At 37.7% G+C, this 19969-nt stretch overlaps 1 protein-coding gene across 1 annotated transcript in view; it reads left to right on the top strand.

Moving 5' to 3' along the window:
- Window positions 1-19969, top strand: part of REL (REL proto-oncogene, NF-kB subunit) — a 55834-nt gene that overhangs the window by 1668 nt on the left and 34197 nt on the right. The window contains exons 2-3 of the mRNA XM_016195420.2: window positions 13797-13939; window positions 16866-17014. Of these exons, the coding sequence (XP_016050906.1) occupies window positions 13797-13939; window positions 16866-17014 (292 nt within the window). The remainder of the gene's footprint in view (window positions 1-13796; window positions 13940-16865; window positions 17015-19969) is intronic.

Below are 19969 nucleotides of genomic sequence, written 5' to 3'. Positions count from 1 at the left end.
ATAAATTCAGAACGTGCTGAAAGTGCAAAGGTTGATGGGTGGTTGATGAGTTGGTTCTCAGAAAGACTTTGTATGGAAAGTAGTAAAGATTGGCAAACATTCTAACACACACACACACACGCCAGTCTGCTGACAATTTAGCCATTCTTTATAAAGATATGTCATTAATATAATGCTTGTATTTCTTTCAAGATAATCATTTATATAGAATATGCCATTGAAAAAAGTGATACAACATAAACTTGTTTAATGACACTAGGCGTTGTTCTATTGTGAAGGCACAATTCCTTTGAAGAAGATAAAATGTAAAGGAATGGAAAATTGTAATTATTTTTTTGTTTTGTCTTTTCTGGAGTTGCGCTAAATGAGACTATTTAAAATGCTTCAGAATAGCTTGCTAGCTGTTCTGTTGTTTTAAAAGACAAGCAACTTTTATTAAAAAGATGTTTGCAAAGACAAAGTAAAAGATTTACTAAATTCCCATTTTGTTTTAAAACAGTTTAATCGAACAAGTAACAGATGCCTAGTTTCTTATTGTCTAGATTAGATTCTCTTTATAATAAAGTAATATTAGGATCTTTTTATCGATCACTAAACATTTAAGACTTATTTCCTCATTTTCACCGGATGTCATATGTAAATAGATTTGTGTAGTTGAATATTTGATCTGTATAATGTAGAAGTAACAAATTATGATCTCCGGAACAAGATTATGTAAGTGTCATGTGTAATAATATGACGTCTGAATTTAGTTTGGGTGAATTATTAGATTTAGGATTTCACAGCTTGAGTTCTGTTAAATTGTCTCTATTTTTTAAAGTAAGCTTAGATTTTTTTGGCATTATTAATCAGAATAGGCTTTTTGAAAAAGAGTGTATTCATAGTTTGGCAGTCATTACTCTTGTGTATTTTTATTCTATTTTGTTTAGCATAAGTGAAGTTAGCTCTTTCATGTCTGAACTCAAAGTCTACTGCTCAGGTAAAAAGTGTGAAATGTTTTTGTGTGTATATAGTTCTGATTACTCATAAATAGTATTGTTTGGGAAAATATGTTAAAAGAGGTTTTATTAATATAGATGAAAAAATATAGTCTTCTTTAGTATAACTGTCACATACTAGGAAGTACACAGACTTGTTTTTTACTCACTCTGTAGTATGAATTTTTGAGAGAATTGTTTCTTTTCACAAAAGGGAGAAAATCGGTGTAGATTAGTAATGTAATCAATAATCAGTGTAGTAATAGAGTTGGAGGTTAAGAATTGTTACCTAGAGCAAATGCCTTTTTTCTAAGTAAAAGTTTTTAAGTGTAAACATGAAGGTTGCATCAGAAATATGCATGAAAAAAGTGATAATCAGTGGTATAAAATAAGACCATATAATCCCCCCCCCCAGATAACATAATGGCTATATAAAATAACTTTCATACTTGAGAATCCAAGGTCCCAGGTTCAGACCGTAGCACCATCAAAAGCCAGAGCTGAGCAGTGCTCTAGAAAGCCGGTGAGTTGGGGAGGGAGGGGAGGAAAAAGTGGTATAGTGAAAAACAACTTTCATACTTGAGAATCCAAGATTCAGACCATAGCACCATCAAGAGCCAGTGCTCTAGAATGGGGGTGGGGTGGGGGGAGAAAAGGGAAAAAAGTGATATAGTCACGGTGAAGAGAAATGTGTGAAATGACTAGGGAGGAGCCAGAATGAATCATAATTGGGAACATCTGGAGTGTGATGCCTGTCTCAAATACAATTTAAGAAACTCAGAATTTATTTCTTTTTGTTTTATCTTCTGTAACTGCATGAGTATACTAAAAATTGTTTAATTCATATTTAAATGGATATATTGTAACTTTTATTTTTAAACCTGGAAATCATAAGATGATTTGGTCCTCTTAATCCATTTTAATTCAGTTAGGTAATTTCATAATTTTGGACATATTTACTTTTTTCCCCCCTACTATCCTGGAAGTTAAAACAAAAACAAATTTATTTTCAAAATTTACTTTCCTTCCCATGGTAGTGGGTGCTAGCCATAAGATCTCTTGCTTAAATTTTTCACATCTCTTACTTAACCTTGCCGTGCCTGCATCAGATACTCATTTGAAAGTTCCCTTAATTGACTTTTTTAAAAAAATTTATTCCCCAACTGTTGCCCTTGTTGTTTTATTGTTGTAGTTATTATTGTTATTGATGTCCTTGTTGGATAGGACAGAGAGAAATGGAGAGAGGAGGGGGAAAGATAGACACCTGCAGACCTACTTCACAGCCTGTGAAGCGACTCCCCCCCCACACAGCTGGAACCTGGATCCTTACACAGGTCCTTGTGCTTTGTGCGGTGTGCGCTTAACCCGCTAGGCTACCGCCCAACTCCCTTAAATTGGCTTCTTAGTCTAATATGTTGCAGTAAAGTAGGACTTCAGACTTTGATAGACCTGGATTATTTTCTATTTCAGTTCTGTCTCCCTTATTTAAAAAAAGGAATGACTAGGGCAAAGTCTTATTACCAGGAACTGATGAAATAGTGAATGCTCATAAAGTTTAGTTTTCCTTTTCAGTGGGACTGTTTTGGGATTAGATATCTAAGCAGTAGGAACTATTAGACATTTTTAGCGCTTAAATATTAAGTCTCATGATAATTCTAGAATTTTATGGAACTATAATATCTATTGTAATAGGCTAGATAGAAAATTTATGTTTCAGGAATATGTAAGAGAGATGCTTATTTACCTTTAAACAATTAGAAGTGGTTTTGTATATATTTAAACATGGGGAAGTAGAACTCAACAGTGATATTTGGAAGCAGTGCTAATACTATTATTTCTCTTTTGTCTACTTAAGCCAGAGCAAGTGTTCTGGAAAAAACTAAATAAAAAATGCTCAGCTAAATCATGTGTCCTTTACTCATTTAAGTGATATCACTTACCCTTTATTTGCTCTCTTTTACGTCTTGTGTTTTAATCTTTTTCTGTCCTTGTAGACATTGGTTTAAATTATCTTTGCTTCTTTGTTAATTGAGTGCAGTTCTATCTACATTAAGAAATGATAATTCTTATTAAAATTTAATAATAATTAGAAAAGGAAAAACAACTAAGTAAAACATCACCATGATTCATTTGGGTTCTTAGGTTTGAGGAAAGAAGAATAGATCTTATTTCTTTTTCTCTAAAGTGAATTGAGATTGTATTTGGGAAAGTACATCATCTTAGCTCTGTTTGCTCCCTTAGGTTTCTGGCAGTTTATCTGTCATCTCTGAGGAAAATCCTCCATCTAGTCCATGATTCTCACGTTGCCAACACATTGTGTTCTATATTTTAAGAAATATTACTGATGCCAATTAAAGTATTAATTTTACAAATTATTTACTTTTCACATAAATCAGTGAGATTGAAGGCTATCCCTATATGCTTTCCCCTTAGTTATTGTAGTGAGATAAGATTTTTTTAAAATGTCAGAGAAAGGAGTTACATACAGTTAGTATTCTTTTGCCTAGTTTATCTACCATTCAGCCCATGCCTGTACCTACATTTTTGGATTGCTTCACTAGATGTGTGCCGAGATTTTTTCTACTTCATGTTTTAGGGCTATAATTCTTAATCAGGGGTGTGTTTGATTTTCTTGTTAAGCCTCCCTCCCCCCAAACTCCACCCCCTCCAGAAACAAGTCTGTTTCTGCTCAGCAGATCTCAGGTGAGGCCAGGGCATGTTTTGAAAAAGCTACCTAGGTGATTCGAATACATTCTCAGTACAAGCTCTGTTCTAGGGATTTCATTGGATCTAAGTTAACACATGTCTGTTTACCAAGACGCATTACCTTCCTAAACTAAGCTGTATTTGTTTTAGGTTATCTACTATATAAGCTATTGTGATATTATCTCTAGCTGCTTTTGTGCTTGTTCATCTTTTGCATCTGACACTCTGGAGTCCCAGCTATCATATTTGCTAATACAGAAATTTCTTCTTATAATCTCATCTAATTTTGAATTTTATTCTGTAAATGAAATTCTCTGCAAAAGGGTCTAATAGCTCCTTTTTTTTTCTTTGAAGATTCAAGAATACCAACTGAGAAATGTATATAAAAGTACTTTGAAACAGTATTATAGTTAACATTTTTTTCACTGTACAATTAATGCTGATTCTCTATTCTAACTATAAGGTTTTATTTAATAATATGTGAACTTCTGGTTCATTTAGACTTTTGTTTCAATATAATTTTTTACCTTAAAATTATTTACGAGATATACACTGTTATAAATAGCACTCTTTTTTTGCTTAAGTGCAAATAAAACAAATGTATCTAGTATACATTCTAGTTATAGCTCAGAGTTTTCTGGCATATGCAAGTATTTTATAGGACTCTTTAAAATAGAGGAGTCAGTCCTAGCTATTGCATAGTATTGGCTAAAAAAAACTATAGTAATCAACTTGTTTAAAAACAGTGATTTTCAAATATGTAGTGATTTGAGGTAATCTTCATTAAGAGTACGTATTTTCAGGCTGACAAAGTAGCTCATTTGGGAGGTTGTCTATTTTGCCATGTGTGCAACCCAAATTCAAGTCTGAGCTCCACCGCATTGGGGGAAGCTGCAGTGCTATAGTGCCTTTTTTTCCTCCAGGCTTGGAGCTGGCACCACAAATCCACTGTTCCTGGCAGCCATTTTTTTTTTTTTCCATTTTATTGGATAAGACAAATTGAGAGAGGAGAGGGAGATAGGGAGAGAGAAAGATACCTGCAGACCTGCTTCTCCGCTAGTGAAGCTTCCTTCCCCCTGTAGGTGGGGAGTGGGGGCTTCATATTATGTGTCCTTAACCTGTGCCACTGCCTGGCCCCAGTGTTATACTGTCTTTTCTTTCTTCCTTTTTTTCTTTTTTTTTCTTTTTTATTTAAGAAAGGATTAATTAACAAAACCATAGGGTAGGAGGGGTACATCTCCACACAATTCCCACCACCCAATCTCCATATCCCACCCCCTCCCCTGATAGCTTTCCCATTCTCTATCCCTCTGGGAGCATGGACCCAGGGTCATTGTGGGTTGCAGAAGATAGAAGGTCTGGCTTCTGTAATTGCTTCCCCGCTGAACATGGGCGTTGACTGGTCGGTCCATACTCCCAGTCTGCCTCTCTCTTTCCCTAGTAGGGTGGGTCTCTGGGGAAGGGGAGCTCCAGGACACATTGGTGGGGTCTTCAGTCCAGGGAAGCCTGGCCGGCATCCTGATGACATCTGGAACCTGGTGACTGAAAAGAGAGTTAACATACGAAGCCAAACAAATTGTTGAGCAATCATGGACCCAAAGCTTGGAATAGTGGAGAGGAAGTGTTAGTGTTAGGGGGGTACTCACTGCAAACTCTAGTGTACTTCTGCTTTCAGGTATATATTTTGCAGTAGTTTATGGATACGTGTGAACATATGCTCTCTCTCACAGAAACTGGTGTATATCTAGGTTTGGGGACTTTTTTAGAAAGTGAACCACCTGAGATGAAATTAGAGAATGCTATGAAAGGAAAGGTCTCACCCGAGTAATGAAGCTGAAGGGTTGTCATTCTACACATGAAGTCTCTGGACACAGTCTGAAGTGAAGCATGTTGAGGTGGCCATTGTTGCATTGGTTAGGTTGTGATCAGCAGATGCAATATTATTTGATATGGATTGGGAGAGGCAAACGGGAAAGTGGGCCCTATCCAAGGGTTCTAGGACTGGGGGAAGTAGAGGCTCTATAGTGGAGATGTGAGGTTCCTGCTGTCTTAGGGTTCAAAAAGACAATCGATAGTTAATGTTGTCATCACATTAATTGGTAATTGGGTTAACTTTGAAAAGTCCTTTTGTTAGGGTTTGCTGTACAGTACCCAGTATCTTGTATATAGCTGTGCTATTGGTTGCTTCTGATCTACTTGGTCTAGGCTTTTGAGAGAGTCTGCATATCAATTACACAGCCTATATATTAAAAAGATTCAGTTTGTGTTTTAAAAAACTTCGAGACATACAATTAATTTCCCCCCTTTCATATTAACTAGTGATTTATATGACTATATTTTACTAGGAGTGTACATAAACACCATTCCCACCACCAAAAGACTGTGACCCATCCCTCCCATCCACTCCCACTCCCCACTGGCCCAGGAAGCTGCATGTCTACCCCTCACCACAGGGTTTTTACTTTGGTGCCCTCTTTTCTTTTTTCCTTCCTTTCTTTCTTTCTTTCTTTCTTTTTAAATATTTTGTTTATTTATTTGTGAAGAAGATAGGTAGAGAGAAAAAGAACCAGATATCACTCTGATACATGTGGTGCCGGGGATTGAACTCATGCTTGAGAGTCCTGTGCTTTATCCACTGTGCTACCTCCCAGACCATAGCTGTAGTGTCTTTATCTGCCATTTTCCTGTCTGAAAAAAATTAGCTAGAGAGAGAAATCCCTATCAAGGAGAAAAAAAAAAGCCAGTGATATACCCAGTTGAATGTGCACAATACTATGCAAAAGGGATGCTTCATGAGCAGTGATACAGGTCTACAGGTGGCTCTCTTTCTATCTCCCCCACCCCTCTCAATTTCTCTCCTATCAAATAAAGTATGGAGGGGTACAAAACTGACCCCCAGGGATGGTTTATTCATAGTGCTGGCAGCAAGACCCAGCAATAACCTTGGATGCAATTTACATTTTACCTTCTTTATTGCATAGGTAGCTACATTTAGGTTTTGTGTTTTATTTATTTTTTAATTTTTTTAAATATTTCCTTTTGTTGCCCTTGTTTTATTGTTGTAGTTATTATTGTTCTTGTTATTGATGTTGTTGTTCTTGGATAGGACAGAGAGAAATGGAGAGGAGGGGAAAACAGAGGGGGAGAGAAAGATAGACACCTGTAGACCTGCTTCACCGCCTGTGAAGTGACTCCCCTGCAGGTGGGAAGCCGGGAGCTGGAACCGGATCCTTACGTTGGTCCTTGAGCTTTGCGCCACGTGTGCTTAACCCACTGTGCTACTGCCCGACTCCTGTGTGTTTTATTTTTTATTTTACCAGAGCACTGTTCAACTGAGTTATAACAGTGCTGGAGACTGAACCTGAGACCTTAGAGCCTCTGGCATTAACATTTTTTGCATAACCATTATGCTATCTGCCAGGCTTCATTTCAGTATTTTTTTATCTTCAGAAAGAATGACACTTCAAAACAATACTGAGGAAAGAAGTAACTAACTAGCATATTGTACTTATGTGTGATGTAAAATAACTTTCTGATGGGAAGTTTTTTTGTTGTTGTTATTAAATACAGATGAATGCATACAAAGACATCAGAATATGAGTAGTTAAAAGGATTAGCACCCATAGTCACAAAGAACTTTTTTTAACCTTCTTTGATACTTTATTTTTTTGTTATCTTTGTTTATTTTTTGGATAGAGATAGCTAGAAATCAAGAAATAGAAATAGAGGAGAGAGGCAGAAAGATACCTGCAACCCTGCTTCATCACTCTCAAAGCTTTCTCTCTGCAGGTGGGGACTGGAGGCTTGAACCTGGTTGCATGCACATTGTAATGTGCACGCAACCAGGTGTACCACCAACTGGCCCCCGCTACTTTATTGTTTCTAATCAGACACATACATATAGTTTTTATTAGTGATTTAATACTGATTTACAGAATTATAATAGAGATATAATTCCACACCACTTCCATCACCAGAGTTCTGTGTCCCCATCCTCCTCCAACAGAAACTACAGTAATTCTCCCCAAGTCACAGATATAGGTTGACTATATATCCATATCCCATTTTTATTCACTTGTACAGTCCTATCTTCACTTCCTTCCTAAGTCACACCTATGTCTATTACTAGTTTCCAGTGTCCTCCCTTTTTCCTCCTCTTTCTCAGATAAAAGAAACAGTGTCTGACTTCCTCTGGTGTTTTCCATATTTCCTTCCCTTTCAGTGATAGTGTAAAAACAGATTCTTGGTGACAAATGTTTCAGGTCCCTGTGGAATTGGGGTCCAGATCTCTCAGTCATCTTCCCCTATCACTTGCACCCTCTAGGATTATGGACCAAAATTCTCTTTGGAGTGCAGAAGGTGGAAGGTCTGGCTTCTGTAATTGCTTCTCTGCTGGACATGGACATGCAGGTTAATCCATCTTTCCCTAGTAGGATAGGACTCTGAAGAGGTGAGGTTCCTGGCAAGGTCATTTGTCCTTGGAGGTCAGCATGGAATCAAGAAGTACTTGGCCAAGTATGCAATTGGCCAAGAGATATACTGGCAAAAAAAAAAATGCATATATGTATATCAAGTAAAGGACAGTTATCACAATGTCAACCTTTATTCAGATCATCAAACAAATAAATGCAAAAAAAAAAAAACCTTGAAGTTAACTTAGACCCTAGTAAAACCCTAGGTCTATTTATTCTGTCACTCAAGGCCAGTCTCTGTAAACCTAATACTGGCTTGGATGCAACAAGTGACATTGAAACACTTTTACTGGGAGAAAGTCCAAGAGCTTATCAAACAATAAAGAGACTACTGGGCAGGAGTAGATAGCATAATGGTTATGCAAAGAGAGACTCCTGCACTATCATAACCCAAAGCTGTTCAGTTCTCTGGTTAAAAAAAAAAAAGGAGGGAGCTGGTTGGTGGCACAGTGGTTTAAGCACACATGGTGCAAAACGCAAGGACCAGCATAAGGATCCTGGTTTGAGCCCCCAGCTCCTCACCTGCAGGGGGGTTGCTTCACATGCAGTGAAGCAGGTCTGCAGGTGTCTGTCTCTTCCCTCTCTGTCTTCCCCCCCCTCCATTTCTCTCTGTCTTATCCAACAACAACAACAATAACAACAACGATAAACAACAAGGGCAACAAAAGGGGAAAATACAGAAAAATAAAAATAAATTTAAAAAAAAGAGAGAGAAGGAACTGGGAAAAGGCAAGAGACTAGCTCACTTAATGATGGCCATAGGACTTTTTTTTTTTTTCCTTCAGGGTTATCACTGGGGTTCAATGCCTGCACTACATACAAATCCACTGCTCCTGGAGGCCATCCCCCCCTATTTTTGTTACCCTTGTTGTGTTGTTGGATATGACAGAGAGAAATCGAGAGGGTGAGAGGAAGATAGATACCTGCAGACCTGTTTCACCACTTGTGAAGCCATCCCACTGCAGGTGAGGAGGTGGGGTCTTGAACCCGGATCTTTGTGCTTCACATTATGTGCCTTTAATCTGATGAGCTACCGCCCAACCCCCCAAAGGACTATTTTAATCATGGCAGTATAATATTAAGGAAAATATGTTTACCTGTACAGTTTACACAACAAGAATGACTCATTCATTAACAAATATTTACTAAACATCTAAATACACAGTTCTGACTTGAACGGCATGGTTCCTGTCTTCAAGTAGTTTGAAGAAATCAAACCAGTAGTTTTTTCAAGAACAAGTGGAATTGTGAATCTACACTAAATTATAGTTATTTGGAATAGCTGCCAAAAGCAAAATTTTAAGGTATTTTAGGGGTTAGGGAGATTTATTCTATCTGGGAAAATATAGAATATTACAATAAATTCTGTTGCTAGCTCACTGGTGATCTTTATCTTATTTTTGCTAATTAAGGTTGTATTTGAATGCTCACTGTGAGCCAAATGCTTTGATTCACACTCCTCCCCCCCAAAATTAGCCACTTAACATTAATAATGTCACTATATCAGCTTCTCTTCAAGAAACTTAATAGCGGACAGGGATTTAAGATATCAGTTTAAAATACTGTTGTATTATGAAATTCCTGTAATGTAAAATGTTTGAATCTAGAAAATGAGTCTGAATTATTTAAAATATTTAAGTATGTATAAGGATGTGAATTGTGAACTATACATTTATATGCCTTAAGGTTTTAGTAAATTTGCATTGAAATAAGTGTCATGAAGTTGACTGAAAGTTGGTTTTCTCAGTATCCTCGTGTTGAGTCAGTGATTTTCTACTTTCTCATAGCACTAATGTTGAGTTAGTTATAACATATTCAGTTTTACCTGTTAAGTAGTCCTTCATCCCTCTTATAACTATCCTATTTTAGACATAGCTTCATTACTGTTTAGATTGTTAATAGTCTCTAAACTAATCACCTTGCTTTCTCTTCCCAACATGTTCACTGCCTTCAGTTCTCTCTCTCTTTTTGGGGGGGTGGTTAATGGGAGGTGACAGTATAGTTGTTGACTCACAGGTATAATTTCCTATCTCCACTAAGAAAGTGATACACACACACACACAGTAAAATACTACTCAGCTGATAAAAATGAAGTCATCTTTATTTTTTTTTATCTTTATTTTTTATGGAGCTTGAAGGAATCATATTTAGGAAGAGAGAATCCTTCAGAATTCTAAATCTAATGCTGTTCTAATCAGATGATTCCCTTGAATAAAGCCAGTCTTCAATTTTCTGTCACTCATAGAATTTAATCTACACCCCCAGATATATTTGGGCTTTTGGTTTTCTATTTTATTTTATTTTATATTTGCCTCCAGGGTTATCACTAGGGCTCAATGCCAGCACTACAAATCCACTTTTTCTGGAAACCATTTTTTCCATGTTTTTCTTTTTTAATAGGATAGAATAGAGAGAAATTGAGAGGGGAGGGGGAAGATAAAGGTAGAGAGAAAGATAGACACCTGCAGACTTGCTTCACTGCTTCTGAAGTGACCCCCCCTGCAAGTGGGGATGCAAGGGCTTAAACTGGGATCCTTGGGCTTCATACTGTGTGCGTAATCTGGCACATTACCACCCAGCCCCCTGGTTTTCTTTATAAAAGTGGTAGTATACTCCAGTTGCAGCTTTGTTGATAATTCTTAAACTGCACTCTTTGTTTTTTATTATTTTTTAAAGACTTTATTTATTTATTAATGAGGAAAATAGGAGGAGAGAAAGGACCAGACATCACTCTGGTACATGTGCTGCTGGTGATCGAACTCAGGACTTTGTGCTTGAGAGTCCAATGCTTTATCCACTGCACCACTCCCAGACCACTTAAACTGCACTATGCAGTGCTGCTGCATCTTTGGGTATAGTGTTTCTCTTTCTTATAATACCTCTTTCCCACTTTTTGTTTTTTCCTTCAGTAACTTTTTTTTTCCCTTTGACATAGGCATTTCTACTTGTTTTACAACTTTTTGGGCCAGAGTTATGTTAGCATAATCAAAATTCATTTCATTTATACCTTCTACAGTATAATACATTGTATTTGCCTCTCTAGTCTGTAAGATTTTTGAAGGCAGAACTGTGATAATGTAACAGATATAGGGTGGGGGAGATAGTATACTAGTTATGTGAAAAGACTCTCATGCTGGAAGCTTCCGAGTCCTACACAACCACCGTAAGTCAGAGCTGAGCAGTTCCCTGGTTAAAAAAAGGGAGAGTTGCTTGGTGGCGCACCAGGTTAAGCGCACATAGTACAAAACTCAAGGATCTGGGTTCGAGCCCCTGGCTCCCCACCTGCAGGGAAGTCACTTCATAAGCGGTGAAGCAGGTCTGCAGGTGTCTGTCTCTCTCTCCCCTTCTCTGTCTTCCCCTCCCCTCTCAATTTCTCCCTGTCCTATCCGGTAAAAATGAAAAATGGCCTCCAGGAGCAGTGGGTTCCTAGTGCAGGCAAAAAAAAAAAAAAAAAAAAAAAAAAAAAATATATATATATATATATATATATATATATATATGTATATATTCGTTTTAAGAAAGCATCTGTAATAAGAGATACCATTTATTAAATGTTTATTATATATATGACATTTGGTATATAACACTTTATTTTGAATCTTTACAGCACCCCCATGAAGAAGGTGGTTTTTTTTTTTTTTACATCCCCTCCCCCCCATTTTACAGAATGTAAGACATTTAGTAACATTTCTGTTGTCTTCACTGTTAAAATGTAGCTGGGTAGAATCAAATGGCTTCTTCCCCACATGGCACTGATAAAGAATCATTGTTAACCCTTTCTGAAGAATTTAAAATTCCTACAATTAGGTTTATTACTGATTGGGGAATATATATTTTTTTTATTGAAAGATATCTTCACACCCTGATATAACAGCACTAAGTACTCACTTGTGAGAATACTTGACATCTTTTTTTTATATATATATATTTTTCCTTTTTTTATATTTTATTTATTTATTTTTTTATTTAAGAAAGGATTAATTAACAAAACCATAGGGTAGGAGGGGTACAATTCCACACAATTCCCACCACCCAATCTCCATATCCCACCACCTCCCCAGTAGCTTTCCCATTCTCTATCCCTCTGGGAGCATGGACCCAGGGTCATTGAGGGTTGCAGAAGGTAGAAGGTCTGGCTTCTGTAATTGCTTCCTCGCTGAACATGGGCGTTGACTGGTCGGTCCATACTCCCAGTCTGCCTCTCTCTTTCCCTAGTAGAGTGTGTCACTGGGGAAGCTGAGCTCCAGGACACATTGGTGGGGTCTTCAATCCAGGGAAGCCTGGCTAGTATCCTGATGGCATCTGGAACCTGGTGACTGAAAAGAGAGTTAACATACAAAGCCAAACAAATTGTTGAGCAATCATGGACCCAAAGCTTGGAATAATACTTGACATCTTTATTGAACTTCTGTTTCTATAGTTTGAATAAAAAGAGGATGTAAAGGCATAAGTGTTTTAGCTTTATTGATATACAATTAATATACAGTGAGTGACACATTTAAAGCATGTGATTTGATAAGTTTTGACATAACAGTCTTGAAATCATCACCATACTCAAGATAATCAACACGTCTGTCAGCTGCCAGAGTTTCCCCACCTATTGCACACTTAGGCAATCAGTAATTACTGTTCTTCTTTATAGATTAGTTTACATAATCTAGAGTTTTATATAAATGAAATCATGACGTGTATTCTTTTAGTTGACTTCTTTCATTCAGCATAATTGTTTTGAAATTCACCAGTTTATTCTAAATGTGTTTATTTTGAATTATATTACATAGTTACTTTCTTACCTTGTGCCTTACACCACCACCACCACCACCACCACTACCACCACCACTACTATTTCTACCAGAGCACTATACAGCTCTGGTTTATGGTGGTACGGGGGTTGAATCTGGGACTTCATAGTCTCAGCTATGAAAGTAATTTGCATAACTATTATGCAGTCCCCCTGCACTGCTCATCTCTGGCTTATGGTGTTTTGGGGGATTGAACCTGGGACTTCGGAGCCTCAGACATGAGTCTCTTTGCATAACCATTATTCTATGTACCCCTGCCTTAGAAGAGATTTAATAAGATGTAACTAATACAGAGTTCTTTAAAGCCTAACATCCCTTTTGAAACTTGTTTTTACTGTATTCTGTTTACATTCAGTGGAGATATTAAGAAACTTAAATATATTTTTTGCAAGAATTAAAATGCATTTGTTTTTGATATGTGGCCTTTTAGTTCACTATTATGAGTCTAATTAAAATCAAGCAGCTAAACTAACTTTTGGAATGTAATACTGTATTTTGAAGATTATCTGCTTTTTGGCCCTTCTAGAGGAACCTTGGGGAAAACACTTCTGTGGGTCTTATATGAAAACTAGGTAACTCTGAAATGGTTATTTCAAAACTTTAGTATTAACTATAGCTATTAAGTCATTAAATGATAACCAAGAAATAGAATTTAGATGACTGTGTTAAGGCTGTATAGGGTTTCAATTTAAAAAAAAAAGGTGATTTTATCACCCAGTCTTGGATAATTTAATCTCAACCTTGTTATTCAATATTAGAAAGGAAAATATTTTAGTTAAAAATAAGTTAAAATTCATTATTTTTAGTGTCTTAATCTCATCTTTTTTTTTTTTTTTCAGGTGGGTATAACCCATATATAGAGATAATTGAACAACCCAGGCAAAGGGGAATGCGCTTTAGATACAAATGTGAAGGACGATCAGCAGGTAGCATTCCAGGGGAGCACAGCACGGAGAACAACCGGACATACCCGTCTATCCAGGTAGTAGAACATTCTTACGTGTATGTCTCACTCATAGGTATTTATTACTGTTTTATTATTTTTATTGTTTATATTATTACTATTTAAAATATTTATTTTTAAATTAAATATAATTGTTTAAACTTTAATTTTTAGTATTTTTATTTATTATTGGGCAGAGACAGAAAAATTGAGAGGGGTAGAGGAGATAGAGATGGGGCGGGGGAAAGAGAGAGAGAGATAATACCAGCAACCCTGCTTCACCATTCGTGAAGCTTTCTCCCTGCAGGTGGGGACCAGGAGCTTGAACCCAGATCCTTGTGCACTGTAATGTGAGCACTTAATCAAGTGTGCCACCACCTGACCCCCAAACTTTTATCTACCTATCTATCTACCTACCTAAATATCTATCTATCTATCACCTTTATTTACTATTAGATAGAGACCACCAGAAATTGAGAGATTGGGGAAGATAGAGAGGAAGAGAGAGCATCCCTGCTTCACCACTCGCAAAACTTTCCCCCTGCAGGTGGGGACTGGGGACTTGAACCCAGGTCCTTGCTCATTGTAACATGTGCACTCAACCAGGTGTGCCACCACCTGGTCCTTGTATTTTTTTACTTTAGCTACAACAGTTATATTAAAGACCAAGTTTCTTCATAGACTTTTCTTTTTTTCCTTTTTAAAGTCTTGGGACATTTCTTAATTATAGTATGGTTTTTCATCCTTGCAAATAGGATATTTGCATGCTGTTCCTGTATGAACTTAAGGAGATTGATTTCACTACTTAGTATACATTAGCCGCTTTTGATAATGACCCCTTTCATGGAGCACAGGGCTAATGAGGAAAAGCATTCTCTCCTTTCAGAGATAAACAGAGTTGTTCTGTGGATTAGAAATCCAATTAGAATTATTGTAATCACTTAGCTAATCTATGGACTATGGAAAAAAGAAATTTCTTTCTTTCTTTCTTTCTTTTAGATTTCTTTATTAAAGAAAGAGAGGTAAAAGAGCCAGAAGAGCATCACTGTGGCACACATGATATTGGGGATCTAATACTTGAGAGTTCAATGCCTTATTCATCTCTCCATCTCTTGGGCCACTACAGAGTAATTTTGTCCTTTTTCCTTTTCATCCATCCATCCATCCATCCATCCATCCATCCTACCACCCTCCCTTCCTTCCTTCCTTCCTTCCTTCCTTCCTTCCTTCCTTCCTTCCTTCCTTCCTTCCTGTGCTCTCTCCCTCCCTCTCTCCCTCCCTCCCTCCTTCCCTCCCTCCCTTCCTGTGCTAACCCTTGTTCAGGTTCCATGCCACTGCCTAGTGGCCTTCTCAGACCAACTTTCCCATTCTTTCTATTAGGAGGAAAGACTGAAAGACAGGAGAAATTACAGTATTGCCCCACCATTTATGGTACTCCCATGTGGTATTTGTACTCAAATCTAGGGCCCTGTGCATCCTCTACCCTACCTCCATCCAGCCCATTGCCACTTATCTTTATTTCTTGTCCCTGGTACTCTGTTATATTGACTGATTTGAAATATTATCATTTTTAATATAGTTTTTTCATATTAGCAGACATTTTGAAACTATTTCTTAATCCAGAATGACTTTGGGAAAATGTAAAGTACATATTTTTTAATTTATGAAATTTATGGTAATGTCAAGATCATCTTGGTTTATTGCCTATCATATGGTGAACCTTTGGGGTATGTTTACTGATTAACAAATATTTTTATGAAATGATTTGCCACGTTAACTAAAATAATCAATCATATTGGCATGCTGTCACTTCTGATGACTTAACTATACTTTTAAGGAGTGTTTATGGTATGCCAGTGAATCTAAGGGCAGGTGACTCAACATGTTAAGTATTTCCTTATGCTCTGTAATATGTTTTTCTTTTATAATTTTACTTTTTTTTTTTTTTTTAACCAAAGCACTTATCTCAGCTTTGGTTTATGGTGGTGTGGGGGATTGAACCTTGGACTTTGGAGCTCCTAACAGTCTCCTTGCATAATCATTATGCCATCTACCCCCAATTTTACTTGTTTTAAAAGGAAAAGAAAGGCCGGGTGGTGGTGTACTTGGTTGAGTGTACATGTTTCATATATATAATTATTATTATCTTTCTTTCTTATTGGATAGAAACAGCTAGAAACTGAGAGAGAAGTGCAAGATAGAGACAGAGAGACACCTGCAGCACTGCTTCACCACTCGCAGAGCTTTCCCCCTGCAGGTTGGGATTGGGGGGCTCAAACCCAGGCCCTTGCACATTGTAACATGTGCGTTTAACCAGGTGCTACCACCTGGCCCCAGTGTACACATTATATAATATGCAAGGACCTAGGTTCAAGCACCTGCAGAGGGAAATCCACAAGTAGTGAAACAGTGCTGCATCTCTGTCTTTCTTTTTTTTAATTAATTTTTTTATTATTAGATAGAGATAGAAATTGAGAGTGGAGGGGAAGACAGAAGGAAAGAGACAAGACACTTGAAGCCCTGGTTCACTACTCATGAAGCTTTCCCCACAGGTGGGGACCAGGGCCTTGAATAATGTATGCACTTATGCAGGTGTACCACCACGTGGCACCTCTCTCTCTCTCTCTGTTTCTGTCCCTTTTTCCTCATCCCCTTTCAATTTCTCTGTCTTTATTAAAAATAAATGCAAATATATTTTTTAAAAACTACCAAATAAAAAGAAGAAAAGCAGAATTAGGCCACATGACTAACTTAAATTAGGGTAGAAAATAGTGTGTCAAGGAACTGGTAGAGAAATTCTTTCTTAGTTGTATTATCTGGAAAATTCTTCCATAAGGCAGCAAGCTATCAACTGGCTTTATCTAGTTCTAACTGCATTGTATACCTAGAATTCTCATTTAGGAGGTCAGTGTTTAGAGATACTTATGTATTGTGATTTTCATTTCCTCTTTTTTTTTTCCTTCAGATTAAGAACTATTATGGAAAAGGAAAAGTGAGAATCACACTAGTAACAAAGAATGACCCATATAAACCACACCCTCACGATTTAGTAGGAAAAGACTGCAGAGATGGCTTCTATGAAGCAGAATTTGGACAAGAACGCAGACCTTTGTTGTAAGTATATAGTCACAGACATCTTCATATTCATGTACATAGCAGAATATGCTAATCATTCTGCTTACTGTACTTTTAAATTTGCTTACTATTTGTATTAATATTACACTTTATTATTATTATTTTGTTGCAACCAGGGTTATCAATGGGGCTTGTTGTCTAAGCGACAAATCCACCACTCTCAGTAGCCATTTTTCTTTTCTCTCTTCCTCTTCCTCTCTCTCCCTTTTTATTTGACAAGACAGAAATTGAGATGGGAGGGGGAAATAGAGAAAGAGAGACACCTGCAGTCCTGCTTCACCTCTCGCAAAGCCTCCCCCTGCATGTGGGGAACAGAGATTTTTGAACTTGAGTTCCTTGCACATGGCACCGTATGTTCCACTGCCTGGCCCCCATACTCTTTCTTTCATTATTAGAGTAAATATAAATATAAGTCATCATGGAGGCAGGAATATTTATTGTTACTAAATGAGAACATAAACTTATTTTCTTGAATTTTTTTTTTTTTTTTGCCTCCAGGGTTATTGCTAGAGCTCAATGCAGGCACTATGAATCCACTGCTCCTGGCAGCATCCCCTTTTTTTTCTTTACCTTATTGGATAGTATAGAAAGAAATAGGAGGGGAAGATAGAAAGGGAGAGGAGCTGGGCGGTGGCACATCAGGTTAAGCGCATATACTATAAAGCACAAGGAACCATGCAAGGATCCTGGTTCGAGCTCTCAGTTCCCTGCTTGCAGGGGGTCACTTCACAAATGGTGAAGGTCTGCAGGTGTCTCTTTCTCTCTCCTCTATCTTCTCCTCCCCTCTTAATTTCGCTCTGTCCTGTTCTATTAAAGAAAAAAAAAAAAAGAGAGAGAGAAAAGATGGACACCTGCAGACCTGCTTTGCCACTTGTGAAGTGTCCCCCAGGTGGTGGGGGGTTCGAACCTAGATCCTTGCATTGGTCCTTGTACTTGGTGCTATGTGCACTTAACCAAGTGCACTACTGCCTAACTCCATATGAACTTATTTTATACCATAATTTTTTCTTTTCTAGTTTAAATAGAATGTGAAAGTTTTTTTAAATTTTTTTTCTCTTTATTTACTTGTTGGATAAAGACAGTCAGAAATTGAGAGCAAAAAGGGAGATAGAGAGGGAAAGAGACACCATCATGAAGCTTTTCCCCTGCAGGTGGGGACCAAGGGCTTGAACCTGGATCCTTGTGCACTGTAACACGTATGCTCAAGCAGGTGAGCCACCACCCGGTTCCTCCTTCTTTTATTATTATTATTTTATTATTTTATTTTATTTTTTGCCTCCTTGATTATTGCTGGGGCTCGGTGCCTGCACTGTGAATCCACTCCTCCTGGAGGCCATTTTTTCCCTTTTGTTGCCCTTGTTGTTTGTTTACCATTGTTGTTATTGTTGTTGTTAGATAGGACAGAGAGAAATGGAGAGAGGAGGGGAAAACAGAGGGGGAGAGAAAGATAGACACCTGCAGACCTGCTTCACCACTTGTAAAGCGATCCCTATGTCAGTCCTTGTGCTTTGTGCCAGGTGCGTTTAACCCGCTGTGCTACCACCCAGCCTTTTTTTTTTTTTTTCAGTGATAGAGATTACTTTGTTTAAAATTTTTGTATTCATTTATTTTTTTTTTTTTTTTTTTTTCCAGAACACTGCTCAGCTCTGGCTTATGGTGGTGCAGGGGATTGAACCTGGGACTTTGGAGCCTCAGGCATGAGAGTGTCTTTGCATAACCATTATGCTATCTACCCCTGCCCATATATTTATTTATTTATTATTGCATAGAGACAGAAAGCAATTGAGGGGAGAGGGAGATAGGGAGACAGAGAGACACCTGCAGCCCTGCTACAGCACTCATGAAGCTTTATCCTACAGGTGGGGACCATGGACTTGGGCCCTGGTCCTTGTGCACTGTAATGTATGCACTTAAGCAAGTGTGCCACCACCTGGCCCCTGGAAGATTTTTTTTACATATATTTGCACTCTTTTTATTAGCAGTTAACTTAAAAATTGAGGGCCAGGGGCCAGGTGGTAGCACACCGAGTTGAGCGCGCGTGTTACAGTGCGCAAGGATCCAGGTTTGAGCCCCCAGTCCTGTCCTACAAGGGGAAAGCTTTGTGAGCGGTGAAGCAGTGCTGCAGGTGTCTCCATCTCTCTCTTTCTCTATCTCCCCCTTCCCTCTCAATTTCTGACTGTGTCTATCCAATAAATAAAGATAATTAAAAAAAAACTTTTAAAAAGTTGAGGGCCAACAATCACCTAACTGTGTGCCTGCTTTGCCATATGCCTGACCCAAATTCAAGTCTTGGCTGTTGTAGAACTGGGAGAAGCTTTGATGCTGTGGCCTTCTCTCCCCCCTCCCCCACCACTTGTTCTTTTTCTACATGAAAAAATTGGCACTAAATGGTGAAACCCCAACAATAACCAAAAATAATTAAATAAATTGTCAAATATGAGAAAATTAGCTGGTAAAATAGAATTATTATTTAGGAAGGGGTAATTTATAAAATTAGTGTATAGCAACAGTTCTAAAATAAAAAAAAATTATATATGCTTTATGTTGGTTTGGCTGTCAAAATGGATCCATTAATCATGTTGATGAGTGGTAGTTGGGCGGTAGCACAGCGGGTTAAGCACACGTGGCGCAAAGTGCAAGGACCAGTGTAAAGATCCCGGTTCGAGCCCCTGGCTCCCCATCTGCAGGGGAGTCGCTTCACAGGCAGTGAAGCAGGTCTGCAGGTGTCTGTCTTTCTCTCCCCCTCTGTCTTTCCCTCTTCTCTCCATTTCTCTCTGTCCTATCCAACAACGATGATATTAATAACAACAACAATAATAGCTACAACAACAATGAAAAACAACAAGGGCAACAAAAGGGAAAAATAGATATAAAAAATCATGTTGATGAGTGTAAATTAATAAAATCTTTAAAATTTTTTAAATCTATTTTTTA

Source organism: Erinaceus europaeus, chromosome 3, assembly GCF_950295315.1.
Source record: "Erinaceus europaeus chromosome 3, mEriEur2.1, whole genome shotgun sequence".
Lineage (NCBI taxonomy): Eukaryota > Metazoa > Chordata > Mammalia > Eulipotyphla > Erinaceidae > Erinaceus > Erinaceus europaeus.
Note: the sequence above shows the minus strand (reverse complement) of the source record. Positions and strands in the feature narration are given on the sequence as shown.